General features: G+C 49.5%; 2 protein-coding genes across 3 annotated transcripts in view; one reads left to right on the forward strand and one right to left on the reverse strand.

Annotated features, from left to right (window-relative positions):
- The window catches only part of APOO (apolipoprotein O), a 670,501-nt gene extending 659,947 nt beyond the window's left edge, over positions 1-10,554 (reverse strand). Inside the window, exon 1 of one of the 2 annotated variants that reach the window (XM_078657783.1) lies at positions 10,434-10,554. In XM_078657783.1, coding sequence (XP_078513909.1) covers positions 10,434-10,466 — 33 coding nt within the window. In that variant the 5' untranslated portion in view covers positions 10,467-10,554. Of the gene's footprint in view, positions 1-10,086; positions 10,154-10,433 lie in introns of those variants that run through there. The other variant, XM_078657784.1, reaches the window with a different exon arrangement.
- Positions 10,555-10,577: 23 nt separating this feature from the next.
- Positions 10,578-16,845, forward strand: part of C8HXorf58 (chromosome 8 CXorf58 homolog) — a 959,020-nt gene continuing 952,752 nt past the window's right edge. The window contains exon 1 of the mRNA XM_078657786.1: positions 10,578-10,655. Within this exon, the coding sequence (XP_078513912.1) occupies positions 10,653-10,655 (3 nt within the window). The 5' untranslated portion in view covers positions 10,578-10,652. The remainder of the gene's footprint in view (positions 10,656-16,845) is intronic.

The raw sequence follows: 16,845 nt of genomic DNA on the forward strand, positions 1-16,845 counted from the left end.
TGCCGCGAGCGAGGAGGAGCGGCAGTATAGAGGCCTAGGGGAGAGGCCCCAGGGACACGATATCGGCCTTCCCGAACTACGGCCGGAGCACACCGGGGCACCTTGCGGAAGCACCTAGAGCCCCCACCGGGCTGTGGCCTACGGCTGGGTTTGCCATGTCGAACCGCAAAGGGAACCGCAACATCTCGGAGATGCTGGTCAAGGGACCCCCCAAGACCGACAAAAGCCCGGACAAGCCGGCGCCAGGGCCCCCCCCCCAAGGGGAAGGATCTCCCAGAAGGCGAGACACCGGCGACCAAGGCATTTATGGAAACCCTCTTCGCCTCCCTGAAAGACGATATTCAAACCTTCCGGCAGGAAATGACAGGGGAGTACAAGGAACTCCGACGAGACGTCGACGACCTGGGGGAGAGAGTAGCGGCCAATGAGCTATCGGGCCAGGCCAGAAGTGAAGAAATAGAGCTCCTTCGGCAGGAGATCGTTCGCCTTCATGACCAGCAAGTGGATCTTCAGACCCATACGGAGGACCTGGAGAACCGCTCCAGGCGGAATAACATTCGAGTCCGGAATGTGCCGCTCAAGGCGGAGGGGGAAGACATGGCGGGGTACCTGCAAGCGCTCTTCCGAATGGTGCTGGGGGAAGGGGATGACTTTGTGGTTCGTATCGACAGAGCCCACCGAGTGGGCCCGGCCCGCCGGTCCCAGGGCCCCCCACCGGACATACTGGCCTTTCTGCCGGACTACCCTTTGAAGGAGCGCATCTTGAGGGAGGCACGTCACAAGCAGCCCCTCCGCTTCCAAGACCACAATGTGGAACTCTTTCAGGACTTGGCTGCGATCACCCTACAAAAGCGGAGGGCGTTTAGGGTTGCCACAACCTTCCTGCGTAAGGAGGGGGTCCCATATTCCTGGGGACACCCTTTTCGCCTGGTCTTTAAGTGGAATGGCGCCCTCCACCAGTTGCGTTCCCTACGAGACACGTGTGCAGTGCTGGGCATCCCCCATGAGGACCCGCCCCAGGACGACATGGCGGACCGACGGTCCTCCGGAGCCGCGTCGGGCTCCCCTGGGGTGTCGAGGGACGGATGGCAGACAGTGCGTCGAGACAGACAGCGGAAGAAACCTCTCAAGCCCGACCCGGACACGGTGGCCCTGGAACAGGCCGCAGCAATCCATGAAGTATCAAAGGACACCGGCGCAGCCCCCTGAGTGGATTCTGGTGAAGGTCGTCATCAGCTAAGTTTTGGCTCCTGGATGGGGGGGTCGGGGGGCCATGAGCCGCCACTGCCACACACCCAATCATTGACTCATCTACCACAGGCCTAGACTGTCTCATGATTGGCCTGGGACTATGTTCACCAGTTGGGGGGGGAAGGGTTGGGGGAATGTTGGGGGGGGAGTTGGGGCTTGGGAGGGTGGAGGGGGGGGAGCTCGGTGTGTTCACCATGGATTAGCATCTGATACCTGGGGTTGGGCTGGCTGGGGGTTTGTGTCACTGCAGACGGGACGCACGCACACCCATGGCTGCTGACAGCATAAGTATCCTCTCTCTTAATGTTAAGGGACTCAATAACCCCATCAAAAGGAGGGCAGTCATCTCCTTCCTTGAGCGTTCTGGGGCCGAAATATGTCTGTTGCAGGAAACGCATCTGTTGGCGAAAGATTGGCACCGCATGAAAGCAAGGGCCTTCCCCCACCAATTCTACTCCGCGACCAACGAGAAGAAAGCGGGCGTAGCAATACAAGTGGCCAGACACTTCAAAGGGCGGGTTGGGAGCAAGGTGGCAGAAATCAGGGGCAGGCTCCTAGCGCACTCGATACACGTAGGTACTTCTTCCTTCACGTTAGGCTCCATTTATGCACCCAACGCCAAACAAGAGGTCTTCTTGAAAGGTGCGCTGTCTGAAGCGCTTTCGGGCGATGTGAGGCTGGTACTGGTGGGAGGGGACTTGAACCTGGTCATGGATAACGAGAAGGATAGGTCTGGGAAGAGATTTGGGGACGCCGGAGCGCTGTCGGCGACCGGGAAGTAGTGGTTAGGGGACAGGGGGCTGACTGACATTTGGCGGGACAAACATCTTACAGCCCCGGGATACACCTTTTATTCTCATGTGCACCACACATATGCTAGAATAGACCACTTCCTGGGTTCGGCGGACCTACTCCCCATGGTTCAGGACATTGACATTACACCAGCGGCACTTTCAGACCACGACGCGGTGATCCTTCAACTGACTGTCCCGCGTACTCCTCCGCATAGGGGCAAGTGGCGACTCAGGGAAAGTATACTATCCCGCAAGGGAGTGGTGCAGCAACTGTCCCAAAGCATTACCACCTACTTGGATCATAACGACACGGGAGAGGTCACTCAGGCGACATTGTGGGGGGCGCTGAAGGCGGTCATTAGGGGCGAAATTATGGCAATCGCCGCGGCAGAAAACAAGGAGCGGAAAGATCGGAGACGGGACCTGGAGACGCAAGTGCTAGAACTAGAGCGGGTTCACAGCCGGACGGGAGCTCCCCGGATTTGGCGCAAGCTGAAAGCGGTCAGGGCACAACTGGCGAGTTTGGACCTAGACAGGGCAGAATACGCGGCGCTCCGCCTCCACCACACGTACTACGTAGGGGGAGACAAGACAGGCCGCTTGCTGGCTAGCAAGCTTAAGGCCAAAACCGTCCGCTCCCAGATCCCAGTGATACGCGGAGACGATGGCGGCGAGGTCCGGGAGGATGGCAGCATAGCGGAGGCATTCCGAACCTTTTATGAGCAGCTGTATGCCGCCGATCGGACCATGGGGGAGGAGGCGGGGAGGACCTACCTGGAGACTATGGAGGTCACTGCTCTTAACGATGTGAACTCCGCAGCGTTAGACGCCCCTTTCCGCCTGGAGGAAGTCATAGCGGCCATCGCCCGTCTCAAACCTTTGAAAGCTCCGGGCCCGGACGGCTTCTCCGCGGGCTTTTACAAAACCTTTTGCCCCCTCCTGGCACCGGTCCTCACAAAACTGTTCAACTCGTTCGAGGGCCAGGGCTCCATCCCGAGGGAGATGTTGGAGGCGGAAGTCATAGTCCTTCCGAAACCGGGTAAGGACCCCTCGCGCTGCGCTGCGTACAGGCCGATTTCGCTTCTCAACGTGGACCTTAAGCTCTTCACGGGCATCCTGGCCTCCCGACTGGGCCCGTGTCTTCCAGGCGTTATCGACCCTGACCAAGCGGGCTTCGTCCCCTCCCGGCAATGCGCAGATAATACTAAGCGCATTATGCATGTCATAGATAAAGCTCACGCCAACGCCTCGGACGCAGCACTGCTCTCGGTTGACGCCGAGAAGGCGTTCGACAGGGTAGACTGGAGGTTCCTGGAACAGACGCTGGTTAAGTTCGGCGTGGGTCCACGCTTCCGCTCATGGGTGGCGGGATGCTACACATCCCCGAAGGCAACCATCAAAGTCAACGGGGTTAGCTCTAAGCCGTTCGACATCCAGAGGGGCACGCGACAGGGTTGCCCCCTCTCGCCGCTCCTATTCGCCCTTTACATCGAGCCGTTTGCCCAGCGTGTTCGCGACAATAACGCCATAGCCGGGATCAAGTTCGGGGGAGTGGAGCAAACCATGAGCCTCTACGCGGACGACATTCTGGTGGCGGTGGATAACCCACGGGTCTCTTTGCCGGCCTTCCTGTCGGAAATGACCGCGTTCGGAGCAGTGTCGGGCTTCAAAATGAACGTCCAGAAGTCCGTCATCCTGCCACTAGGTAGAAATACCCGGCCAGCTAACAGGGCATCGCTGCACATGGGGGGGCTTGAGGTCAGCACCACCGTGCAGTATCTGGGGATAGACTTGACACCGGCGACCGTCCAAACGGTCGACCTTAACTACACCAAGCTGCTGTCGCGCGTTCAAGGAGACATTGCGAGGTGGAAGCAACAGCCGCTTTCGTGGCTAGGTCGGGTGGCGGCCATAAAAATGTCCCTGCTGCCCAAGATCCTCTACGTATTCCAGACCATCCCCGTCACTCCCCCACTGGGGATGCTGAAGAAGCTACAGGACGCCCTGCACCATTATGTTTGGGCGAATAAAAGGTCCAGGCTGCGGCGCGACCTGGCCACGAGGACAACGGCGGAGGGGGGTTTGGGGGTCCCGGACCTGAGGCGTTACTTCCAAGCGGCTCAGCTTAGATTCCTCCTGGAGTGGTCCCGACCGACTTCGGAGAAGCATTGGTTGTTCCAAGACAGGGCCATGGCGGGCCTGCCCCTCTAGAAGGTTCCCTTCCTGGCGCGACCGGACAGACCACCGTACCTCAAGAGATCCCCTATCACCAGGACTCTTTTGCAAGTGTGGGATGCGACCGCGGTCCCGAGAGGCCTGACGACCTTTCCCTCCCCCATGACGCCTCTGCTAGACAACCCGGCGTTCCCCCCAGGTAGATCCCCAAGCTCATTCCCTCAATGGCGACAATCCGAATGCCGCTCTGCGAGCCACCTATTCGACACGGAGGGCTTTATGACCTGGGACGCAGTGATAGCGAACTACACACTGGATAAGCCACTCCGCTACCAGTACTTTCAGCTTAGGCACTGGCTGTTGCACACCGACGTGGCGCCTTTGGCTGGCCGCCCCCTTACCCCCTATGAGCGATGGCACATGACCAAAACGTCAGACACAAGGTCCATCACTGAACTATATCAGATGCTGTCCCCACCCCCCCCTACGGAGAAATCTGCTGGACAGAGGCGCTGGGAGAGGGAACTGGGACGCACTCTTTCTGCAAAAGAATGGCGGGACGTATACTACCGTGCTCACCATACCGCCAGGAATACCGCTAGCAGGGAGGCGGCGGTCAAGATCGCCTATTACTGGCACTTGACCCCTGAACGCCTACACCAGGGAAACCCGAGCAGAGACCCTAAATGTTGGAGGGGGTGCGGGCACACAGGGACCATGCTACACATTCTGTGGGAATGCACCGAGGTACGGGAATATTGGGAGGCAGTACTTAAGGACATAGACACTCACTTTGACACCGACATTCCACGATTCCCGGCTTATGCTGTCCTTGGCCTGCCGAACAGCCTGACGTTCCCACTCAAGTCCATGCGGGGGAAACAGATGGGACTGGCAATGGGGGCGGCAACTCAGCATATTTTGTCGCTATGGGGGTCCATTAGGCAGCCCACACACACGGGGTGGTTACACAGGTTATGGTACATCATGGGGATGGAGAGGATACAGGCCTCGCTCACTCAGTCATCCGAAACTTTCAGAAAACTTGGCAGCCACTCGTCTCTCTACTTTCCCAAGAATTTACGGAGCTTACATGTCCGAGGTATCTCAGGGTCCTGAAACTGGCGGAAGGGTTTAGAGATGATACGGCTCGAGTGGAGCACAAAGTCTAGCCTGTACCCCGAACACCCACCTTTAAGCGCTACAGGGAGCACACCGGGCGGGAGGGGGGAGGTTGGGGGGGCAGGGGGTTGTTGGAGGGGGGGTAGGGCACAGTTGGGGTAGGTTGGGGGGGTGGGCCTTTTGGGTGGTTGGGTGAAAAGAGTTCTGGTGGTCACCGGGGGGCGTGCCCCCTACCAAGGGAACATACTCGGGCGCCCGGACTCACCTCACTTCCTGGTCGCACAGTGGGGTACTCAGCAGTGTGGGGGACGGGTGCCACAGCGAAGCCTTTTGTTTCTTCAAATGTTGTATGTATGATATCGCTTTGTGGAACTCAATAAAAATATATTTGATCAAAAAAAAAAAAAAAAAAAGGAAAGGGGAAAGGGAAAACAAGATAGAAACGATCAAAGCTGGTGTGTGCGACAGAACTAATAAGTTGGAGGAAACCAGACGCAAGAAGTTGAAATAAGATCAAAGAACACTATAGTGTAAAGGGACTTAGTTAATGAAATGTGGATTGTGATCATTTCAATACTCAATTAAGGGTTATTGACAAAGGTTGTTATGTATAATATTATTACCGCAACAATAAATAACATGTATGTTAAGCATACTCCATTTTAACATTTGGTAAGTTAAGCCTTGGTCATCTCAAAATGTTGCTGCTGCTTGCAGCCAGCTTTTTAGTACGCGATAATCTTTTGTCTCTGTCTCACCGTGCACACAGACAAGTCATGCAAAAGCAACTTTGTAATCAATGTTTACGATGTAATGTCATTTTCCCTGGTACAGAATGATGTTTTCTTTTCTTTAGATTCCTGCAGTACAATGATCCACTAAGAGAGAATTTTTCCAAGTACTCACCACAGTGTGGTAATGGTGATATGGGTTGTGGGCTTACTCTCCCCTGATATTTAGGAGGTGACACTACGATTTATAACATTGATTTATGTCCTAGAGCAGAACTATATTTGGTTCTGCTGCTACATTTCCAGCATTTTATTCTCAGCATCGTGCAGTATGTAACCATGAGATTATATACAGATTTCAGAACCCATAATAACTGAAGGAACGTGTGTTAAATTGTAAAAAACACTAGACCGCACACCGGGGAAATATACACTATTAGCTGCCTGCGGCCATGTTAAGATCAGCCTCAGTGCCAATGAGAAGCGAACCGTTTTTAGGTCTCGACCTACAGCATTGCTTTAGCAATGTTTGTCGAGATTATAGTAAGGGCTCTCAAAAGCGGATCGGGTACAGTTCATGTGAGCCAGGCGCGTGCACATCCCAGCCACATCACACACCATCTGTCTGAGCCTCAGCATCAGACTTCAAAGGAAGCCGCTCCCCCGCATCAGTCTTCAAAGGAACCCCCCCACACAATATCGCTAGCTTGTTATGACCTAGTCCCGACCACCTATCTCTGAGTGCACTTTCCTGCTCCCTAGCACAGGCTTCTCCTCTATAACCCTCTTTTCGTTAATTTTAGTCAGGTCTCATCTTTAAACCAGCCCACAGACACACACACACACACACAAACACACACACACACCCCCGCCGCGCAATGCCGAGAGCTTCACGGACACTTTCACTTTAATTCGGTTCTGGAAACGCAAAATGCGTTCATTGACTGTAACATGTCAAAGTATTTTAAGGTAAATTTCACACCGTTTTGATTTAAAGTGGAACAATGCATGCGCCTAAATAGTAGTACAGCTTTTTCAGATGAAATTGGCGACGAAAACTCTCCGTGAGAAAATTGGTCTCAAGAACCAAGAAAAGTTTCGGTGACGTCATTTTGCTGCACTCATTTTAAAAAAATCGTAAATCCTACTTGCTACAAATAAATATAACTTAATTTGAGCACGAATTGTGAAATGTTAAAAGTCACTCTGACAACAACAATGCCTTTGCTAGGAGGAATTTCAATATGTCACGGCACGCAAGAAACATTTTTAGGGGGGGGGGGGGGGGAGTTGTGCAAGCAAGAGGTGCCTAATTAACAGCGTGCTCTTACCGTCTGAACGGAAACATAACATTTTGCAATCCCGAAAATGTAGGAATGTACGGAGGTACAGTACAGTTCATGTGAGCAAGGCGCGTGCACATCCCAGCCGCATCGCACACCATCTGTCTGAGCCTCAGCATCAGACTTCAAAGTAAGCCGCTCCCCTGCCCCCCCGCTTCAGACTTCAAAGGAAGCGTCCCCCCACGCAATGCCGAGAGCTTGTTATGACCTAGTCCCGACCACCTATCTCCGAGTGCACTTTCCCTGCTCCCTAACACAGGATTCTCCACTATAACCCTCTTTTCGTTAAGTTTACTCAGCTCTCATCTTTAACCCAGCCCACGGACACACACACAAACCCAGCGCCCCCCCGCCGCGCAATGCCGAGAGCTTCACTGACACTTTCACTTTAATTCGGTTCTGGAAATGCAAAATGCGTTCATTGACTGCAACCTGTCTAATAGTATTTTAAGGTAAATTTCACACCGTTTTGATTTAAAGTGGAACAATGCATATGCCTAAATAGTAGTACAGCTTTTTCGGATGAAATTGGCGGCGAAAACTCTCTGTGAGAAAATTTGTCTCAAGAACCAAGAAAAGTTTTGGCGATGTCATTTTGCAGCACTCATTTTAAAAAAATCGTAAATCCTACTTACTACAAATATAACTTAATTTGAGCACAAATTGTGAAATGTTAAAAGTCACTCTGACAACAATGCCTTTGCTAGGTGGAAGTTCAATGTGTCACATCACGGCACGTAAGAAAAAATTTGGGGGGGGTAAGAGCTGTGCAAGCACGAGGTGCCTAATTGACAGCGTGCTCTTACAGTGTGAACGGAAACATACCATTTTGCAATCTCGAATGTGTAGGAATGTACGAAGTGAGCGCTCGAGAACAGACGTCTCGCGGAATGACAGATGAGAACAGCATGGGAGAAATTCTCCTGTTAACTTTAAAACGGCTCTTGGGATGGCTTCACGGCGGAGGAATGCGCCTAGCCCATATCATTTCATTCTATCAGACCTGAACCCGCGCCAAGTAAATGAAAACAACTGCTTTCAGGGACACCGTGGCCCAACCTCACTCACCCTCACACCCTCACCCAACCTCACACACTCTCACTCCCTCACCCTCACACACCCTCACTCACCCTCACCCTGACAACCCTCTCACCCTCACACACCCCCACCCTCACCCTCACACCCCCTCACACACCCTCACCAGCATAGCATAACAAAACATAGCATAGCATAACAAAACACAGCATAGGATAGCAAAACAAAACATAGCATAACAAAACAAAGCATAGAATAACATAACAAAGCAAAACATAGTATAACAAAACATAGCATAACACAACAAAACATAGTATAACAGAACAGCATAACAAAACAAAGCATAGCATAACAAAACAAAGCATAACAAAACAAAGCATAGCATAACAAAACAAAGCATAGCATAACAAAACATAGCATAACACAACAAAACATAGCATAACACAACAAAACATAGGAGAGCAAAACTAAACATAGCATAGCACAACAAAACAAAGCATAGGATAGCAAAACAAAACATAGCATAACAAAACATAGCATACCACAACACATAGCATAACAAAACATAGCAAAACACAACAAAACATAGCATAGCAAAACATGGCATAGCAAAACAAAGCATAGCATAATAAAACACAACAAAACATAGCATAGCATAACAAAACATAGCATAACCAAACATAGCATATAAAAACATAGCATAGTATAACAAAACATAGGATAGCATAACAAAACATAGGATAGCATAACAAAACACAGCATAGCATAGCATAACAAATCAAAGCATTGGATAGCAAAACATAGCATAGCATAGCAAAACAAAACATGGGATAGCAAAACAAAACATAGCATAGCATACAGCATCACTCAGGGGCACCACAACATCACTATGTGCTACAACAGCATCACTGAACGCCACAGCATCACTCGTTCGCCATCACAACATCACTCAGCGCCACCACAGCATCAATCTGTGCAACCATTCAACAACAACTGGTTCAAATATGTTCTCTCAATGTTTCAAACTTTATTACAAATGTAACAAAAAGATGTTAATATTTCACTTCTGTTCTTGGATTTTCGTCACAATAAAATACACTGAACATAATATTCACAAAAGTTATTTAATAAAGTTTAAGCTATTGCCATTATAAATTACAATAATTTGTATTTAAGTATTAATTATTTTAAAAAATTAGAAGCCATTGTTATTTGTAATATCAATACATGTAAGTCACGTAAATACAACACATATTGCATTACAAATGCTGTAGGTGTCACATTTGCCAAAAGTTATAACTATTGGCATTGTAAATGTCAAAGCTATTAATTTCGCTATTTTCAAAAACAAAACATAAATAAAAAATGTGTCATTTACAATACCAATAGCTCAAACTTTTCTAATGCGAGACCTATTGCATTGCAAATGCTTGTCTAAGACTATTTTCTTGCCTGATTTCAACATGGCCACTGCTCGGCTGACTGTACTTGATTACAACCGTATAATATACTCTTTCAAACGATTCATCGCCGTGCCTCCACAGTTTCGTTTAAGACTTAAGCGGAGTGCTCCGAAAGGAAGGATTTTATTTGACCATAATCCCTTTCCCCTCAACAACACCCTCCCCATCTCACCTTCAACATGGTTATCCAGAGCATTCGTTGCAAACACCAAGAGTACGGGAACTAGCTAAGGACAAACTTCCCACACACGAAACCTAATATGGTTAAGACGTTGACAGACAAAAAAGAGGGACAACAATCGTGATTGGTTGCTGCTCTCCTCCTATTATGCTGCCACTAAATGGAGCAACAAAGTGTGTTTTAACAGGGCTTTTAATTTCTACGTCTTAATAAAAACACATTCTAGTCGTGGGAACAATAACCGAAAAAATATATAACACACTAGAGGCTACTGAACATTTAAATCTCCGTTAGCAAACAGATGTTCCGAACAAACTTCCCAAAATGAATTGCATTACTGTGTGGGTGAAAGGCGGTGGAGCGTAGAACATTAGCAGGCAGTGAATTGCGATCAACAGTAAAGTGCACGCAATATAAAATAAATACTGGTTTTCGTTTCCGACGCTGCGAATCTCTTTTTCTACTTCCAGGAAATGACGCATTTTATAACCCCTCCCTCCCGGCTGCCAGGCAACAACAGACGCGCAGAACTTCATACATAATGCAGCATCTATTCTATGGTGAGTCCTTCTAATTGGATAGATTGAGTCGCGCTCTCTGTGCGTTTGCACTTCCCGGTTTACAGCTATCAACGTTTTTTAATTGGATTATATGATGTGAAATTCTACTTTTAATGGCTTATGTGTATCTGTGGCAGCAACGCAAGTTACATTTTTTTGCTCGGAGGTTTTTGTAGCGCGAATTTGACCCGAAGGTATCAGAGCACTAGGTGGTGTGCTGAATTGTCTAATATCTGTACTTGTATCACAGTTTTTATATTACGTTTACTAGTGGTTACTGATTACCTTTTTTCAAAAAAATCTTTATTTACCTTTTATAACACATCATAGCATTAGAACCATAGTTGTTCAGTCTTTACAAAACAAACGTAGAAAGTGCCGCATATCATACAGTAATAATACACATTTTAGCTTGGCTTGCATCATCAATCAAAAGAATAACGGCTAGGGTGATAGCATTAAATAGAACGTACAGTTCCCACGGCCCCTCCCTCATCCCCGATCTTACCTTTTGCCGCTCTACAGCGGGGTCACATACCCTATGAACCCAAGTATCATAGAAGAGTCCATGTAGAGAAAGGCAACCAAGCAACACCAGACCCGGAATCTCACATGGCATCCGGTGCTAGAGGAGCATGAATCAAAAATTAGCTAGCATTCGCGCCAAGAATTTTCAATTCTATTAAGGACACGGAGGCGAGGATTATGCTTCTCTTTCTTTTACTGTAAACTCACAGCAGCCAATAAACGACAGTTTTATAAACATAAACTACATTAACCATGATGCTTGGCCCAAGCCACGCCTCCTTAGCCCTACAAGAGCCCTGGTAACAGTCCCAGCTTCCTCTTTCTTTGCACGAACATGCAGAATAAGTCTGATATCCAAAAGTCTTATACATTCTCCAACACGGAAATCTCTTTCCAACTTCAGAATAACCTCCAACATGGGGTAACAGGGAACAGCGTTCCAACTTCAGTCTTCAGCAGAAGAATCTTCAATCCTTTTTCTTGTCATTACCTAGAAAGAAATATAAAGAACCTGTAACTTCTGTATAAACCATTATTAATCATATAATAACGGGTGGGTAAGCATGATCATAGCATGACATAGCCGGGTGGGATAATCCTCGTCTCCGTGTCCTTGATAGAATTGAAAATTCTTGGCGCGAATGCTAGCTAATTTTTGATTCTATTACAGGACCGGAGGCTTCAGATTATGCTAGTTTAACGCTGATTCAAAAACAACAGAAGTAATATCTCCCACCGGCTTATAGTAGAACTGTTTGAATGTCGACTCAGACGACCAATCAGCACAATGCATAATATCTTGAATATTAGCTCCCAACAAATATGACTTTGAAGCCATAGCACCCCTCACCGAGTGCGCCCCAAACAGTTGAACATCAACACCAGACTCTTTCATGATAAACTTAAGCCACCTAGCAATAGTGGCAGAGGACACAGGTTTAAACGGCTTTTGCACAGCAATCAAATGTTGGGTAACCCCAGTCGGTCTCAAAGAACGAGTACACTTCTCGTAGGCTTTCAAGCATTGGACAACACAAAGTTTGGCATTACTATGAAAAGCATTATATTCAATTTGTCTAGACATAGTTTTTGTGCGACCTGTAATAGTAAAGGAATCTCCCTCCGGAGTAAATACTCTACCTGTAATATCCAGTGCACGTACATCCGAAGATCTCCTGCATGCTAACAAACATAGTAGCATAGCTAATTTAGCTGATAACTGCTTCCTAGAAAGCAAGTCATTAGAGGGCCAACTATCAAAGAGTTTCATTACTAAAGAAACATCCCACAGTCCCGAATATTTGGGCTTGGGAGGGTTTGGGACACGTATTCCTTTGAGAATTTTGCACACCAAAGGGTGCACTCCCACCGGCTTCCCATCAATGTGGGTGTGTCCCGCGGAAATAGCCGATCGGAAGTTATTCACCGATCGATAGGCTAAGCCGCTAGCTGCCTTTTCAGACAAAAAATTCACAACATGTGAAAGGTCTGCCCCCACGGGATCCAAGTCCCGTTCCACGCACCAACATAACCATCCCTTCCAGGCGGAAGAATACCTTTTTCTCGTGGAAGGGGCCCAAGCCTGTTTGATGAAGTCATTAGCCGTTCCTGCAACTCCAGGCAAATTCCACTGTTGCCTGAAAGCCTCCATGCCATCAACGCGAGGCGATGAGACAGGATCAATGGATGTTGTTCCCGTAGAGGTCCCAGAAGAAGGGATTCCGACCAGGGCAACATCCTGGGAAGGTCGCAGCACATCCCCAACAGCGTCGGGAACCAAGGTTGCGACCTCCACAGAGGCGTCACCAGGACTACCTCTGCTTTCTGCTTGAGAATGTACGATGCTACTCGTGGAATGAGAAGAAAGGGGGGAACACATAGTTCACTGCCCCCGACCAGTCCTGCAGAAAAGCATCCGTCGCTGCCGCCGCTGGGTCCGGCCTCCAGCTGAAGATATTGGGCAGATGGCTGTTCAGCCTGGATGCGAACAGATCGATCTGACAAGGACCCCCAAAGGTCCTGCAGCCATTGAAACATTCTGGGATGCAGCTGCCAATCGCTATAATCCCGCAGGTGTCTCGAGTTCCAGTCCGCTACCACGTTGGACTGTCCCGGTATGTATTCCGCTATAACCGTGATCTGACGGTTGAGGCAATAATGCCAAAAATCTTTGGCTATTTGCACCAGCATGGACGATCTCGTCCCCCCCAGTTTGTTTATGTATCGTACCGCAGAGACGTTGTCCATTCTGAGAAGGATGCAACACGATGTCTGCTGCGGGGAGAGGGTCTTGATCGCGAAGGATCCTGCCAGGACTTTCAGGCAATTTATGTGTAACTCCAGCTCTTGAGGAGACCATCTTCCTCCTGTTAAAACTGCGCCACAGCGCGCCCCCCAGCCCCAACGACTGGCGTCGGATTCTATAACCACCTCGGGCAGCGAACCGAAAATGGCCCTGCCGTTCCACGCCTCCACGTGGTTCAACCACCATTGCATCTCGTCTCTCACTTCCTGTGACAGGGGAACCAGGTCCGAGTAAGCCAGCCCTCTCTGAAGGTGCTGGATTTTCAATCTCTGTAGCGCCCTGTAGTGAAGGGCCCCCGGAAATATCGCCTGAACGGACGACGCCAATAAACCCACTACTCTGGCGACCGTCCTGAGCGAGACCATCTGTTTGTTGAGAAGAGATAGAATCTCCTTCCTTATGTCTTTTAGTTTTCGACTTCGGAAGACTCAACTGTGCCGTTTGTGAACTGATCACAAAACCCAGGAAGTCCGTCAATTGTGACGGAATCAGAGCCGATTTGGCCTGGTTGATTACAAACCCCAGATTCTGAAGTAATGCAATGTCGTTTGCAGATGTTGCGACACTAGATCCGGGTCCTGAGCCATGATCAGGATGTCGTCCAGGTAGATTATCAACCGTATACCCTGTTCCTGAAGGTGAGCGACCACCGGCTTCATCATCTTGGTGAAGCACCAAGGAGCCGAGGAAAGCCCGAAAGGAAGGGCCGAGTATTCGAACCATCGTACGTTCCACTGAAATTGGAGGAATCGGCGATGAGGTGGATAGATGGGAATAGACAGATAGGCGTCTTTTAGATCCAAATGGACCATCCAGTTGCCTTGCCGCAGTAGATCTGCCAACAGATGGATGCTTTCCATCTTGAAATGGTTGTATACTAGGAAGTAATTGAAGTCCCTCAAATTTAACACAAGTCTGTGACCTCCTCCCTTCTTCTGAACTAGGAAGATATTGCTGCAAAACCCGTGTGGATTGTAATTGCACACCGCTATAGCGCGTTTGTGAAGCAATTCTATCTCGCTGTGTATAAAAAGTCTCTCTTGTTGGGAAAAATGGAGAGTCCTCGGACTGGACCTTTGTCTGGAAGTCTCGTAGAACTCTAGCTGAAACCCTTGAACAGTCTGCAAGACCACGAATCCTGGGTCAGAAGACCCCAATTGTGAATGAAATGTCGAGTGCGACCCCCCAATGGAATAGGAAAACAATCGATTGCACTCACCTGTGGAATTCTGGGAGTGGAAACCTGCTCTGTTGCCACCTCCTTGGAATGAGGTTCAGTTGAATCGGCCTTGTGTGGGGTAGAACGTACCACCTCTGGTCGAATCCCAGTCACCTCGGCCTCTACCGAAATCACCTCTGGGGGGACCTTGGTTGAGCCTTATCTAGCGAAGTGAAGGTCCCCACGTACTTGGAGACATCCTTCACGAAGCGATCTCCAAACAGGTTGCCCTCAGCTAAGGGTCCTGGTTCTGCCGCTGCCAACTCCGTCAGATTAGAGTCCATTCTCATTAACAGCGATTTGCGCCGTTCCGTGGACAGTGCACAGTTAGCGTTGCCTAACAAACAAATTGCACGCTGGGTCCAACCCGCTAGGATATCTGGGTCAACTGGAACGTTGGATTCCTTGGCTTGCAGCGCCATTTCGAGGATCTTTGCCAATGGACCTACCACGTCCAGCATCTTATCCTGGCAACCGCGCCAGGCGCGGTCTATTCCCTTCTTAGGATCCTTTGCAAATTTTTTCAAAAAGGTTAACAGGCTAACGTCTATTTCGGGAGTCTCCGCCACCTTGTGGGCGAGTTTGGGTCGAGGGCATTCGGATCTCAGGCGGTTACGGACCTCTTTATCAAACCCTTTTCTAATTTTTTCCTGTAGGTACTCCGCCACAGCCCTGGCCGGGACCCAATCCGAAGATCTAGGATGAACGATCTCGCTAGGGTTGAATGTAAAGGGGGTATTAGGAGGAGGGACTGAGGCCGAAGAGGCGCATTTCTTTGCCTTCTTCTTCGGGGGCTGTTCCTCGTCCGTATCTGTGGTGTCGGTACCTGTAGTGGTAGTAGTATCTGTGTCCACATAATGATGCTTGCTCTTAGCTTTGCCACCGGCAGAGTAGCCATGATCCTGCCCTGATGTCGCCGGAAGGGAACTTAATGTGTCAGTGTGTGGCCATTGGTCAGTGGTGCTTTCGTTAGTGGCTGGTGGAGCCTTTTTAACCGACTTGTCTTTGGTAAAGCCATGGCGTTTCGCGAAATTCTCCAGCTGCTTTGTTATAGGTCTGAGCGCAGCCGCCAATGCTTGTTGCACAGTCGAAGGCACTGTGCTCTCTACTGCCTTATTGACTGAGGCCTGGACCGAAGCATCCAGAGCCTCCACAATCCTGTCCTCCACAGCAGCAGCAGGCTGCTCTTCATAAACTTCTTCCCCTGCCTCCTCATCAAAATGCACCCACTCCTCCATATTTAACACAGTGGGGCAAGTAAAGTTCCAAAAAGTTAAAAATCACCAGAGTAAGGCACAAGGGGAGTAAGGGGGGGTCAGCCCCACTGCATACAGACACAAGTAGTTTCCCAGTACCAGACCCCCTCAGCAGTGCTGTAATCAATGTTATTGCAGCCCAAAGGGCGTAGGAGCCAATAAACAATTATATGGAGCGTGTGCTCACTCCCTGAAGGCAACTATTATGGCAACCAGTTAGGTGTCACTCTCCACCAGCCTATTCGTTCGAATGCGGTATGAAATGCGGGCAAAATCTGCAGAAAAACGTGTGTAGCCCAACGCGCGCCCAAATCCAACAAAAGGTAGCCCAACGGGCGCGCGTCACACTACACGCGTTAGTGCCGGGTGGTAGCGCGGCTCCAAAAGGCGCTAGGGCGATTAGGGAAGCCCACGCGCAGCCCCAAGCCGGCCGAGGCGCGGCCGAGGAAAGCAAATAGACCGCAGCGTGGCCCGGTACTGGGAGGGCCGAGGCGCTAAGAGCATAAGCTCGGAGCGGAGCTCCGATCACGAGCGCAGAGCGCTCTACCGAACGCCGCTGCTAGCGGACGCTCAACAACCTGAAAATAAACCGCGGAGTACCCGCAATCCGAAAATAACTCAGAATGGCAAATAAACCAAGCAGACAAAATCACCACGAAGTATGCGCTATAAGCGCTATCATTAGCAATACCATAAATATCAATTCAATACATGAAACTTCAAGTGTAAAGAGTCATTCATAGAGAAAGGAGCAGAGCACTTATCTCTTGCTGTATGAGCAGCAAAGAAAGAGGAAGCTGGGACTGTTACCAGGGCTCTTGTAGGGCTAAGGAGGCGTGGCTTGGGCCAAGCATCATGGTTAATGTAGTTTATTTTTATAAA

Source organism: Lissotriton helveticus, chromosome 8 (assembly GCF_964261635.1).
Source record: "Lissotriton helveticus chromosome 8, aLisHel1.1, whole genome shotgun sequence".
Taxonomy (NCBI): Eukaryota; Metazoa; Chordata; class Amphibia; order Caudata; family Salamandridae; genus Lissotriton; species Lissotriton helveticus.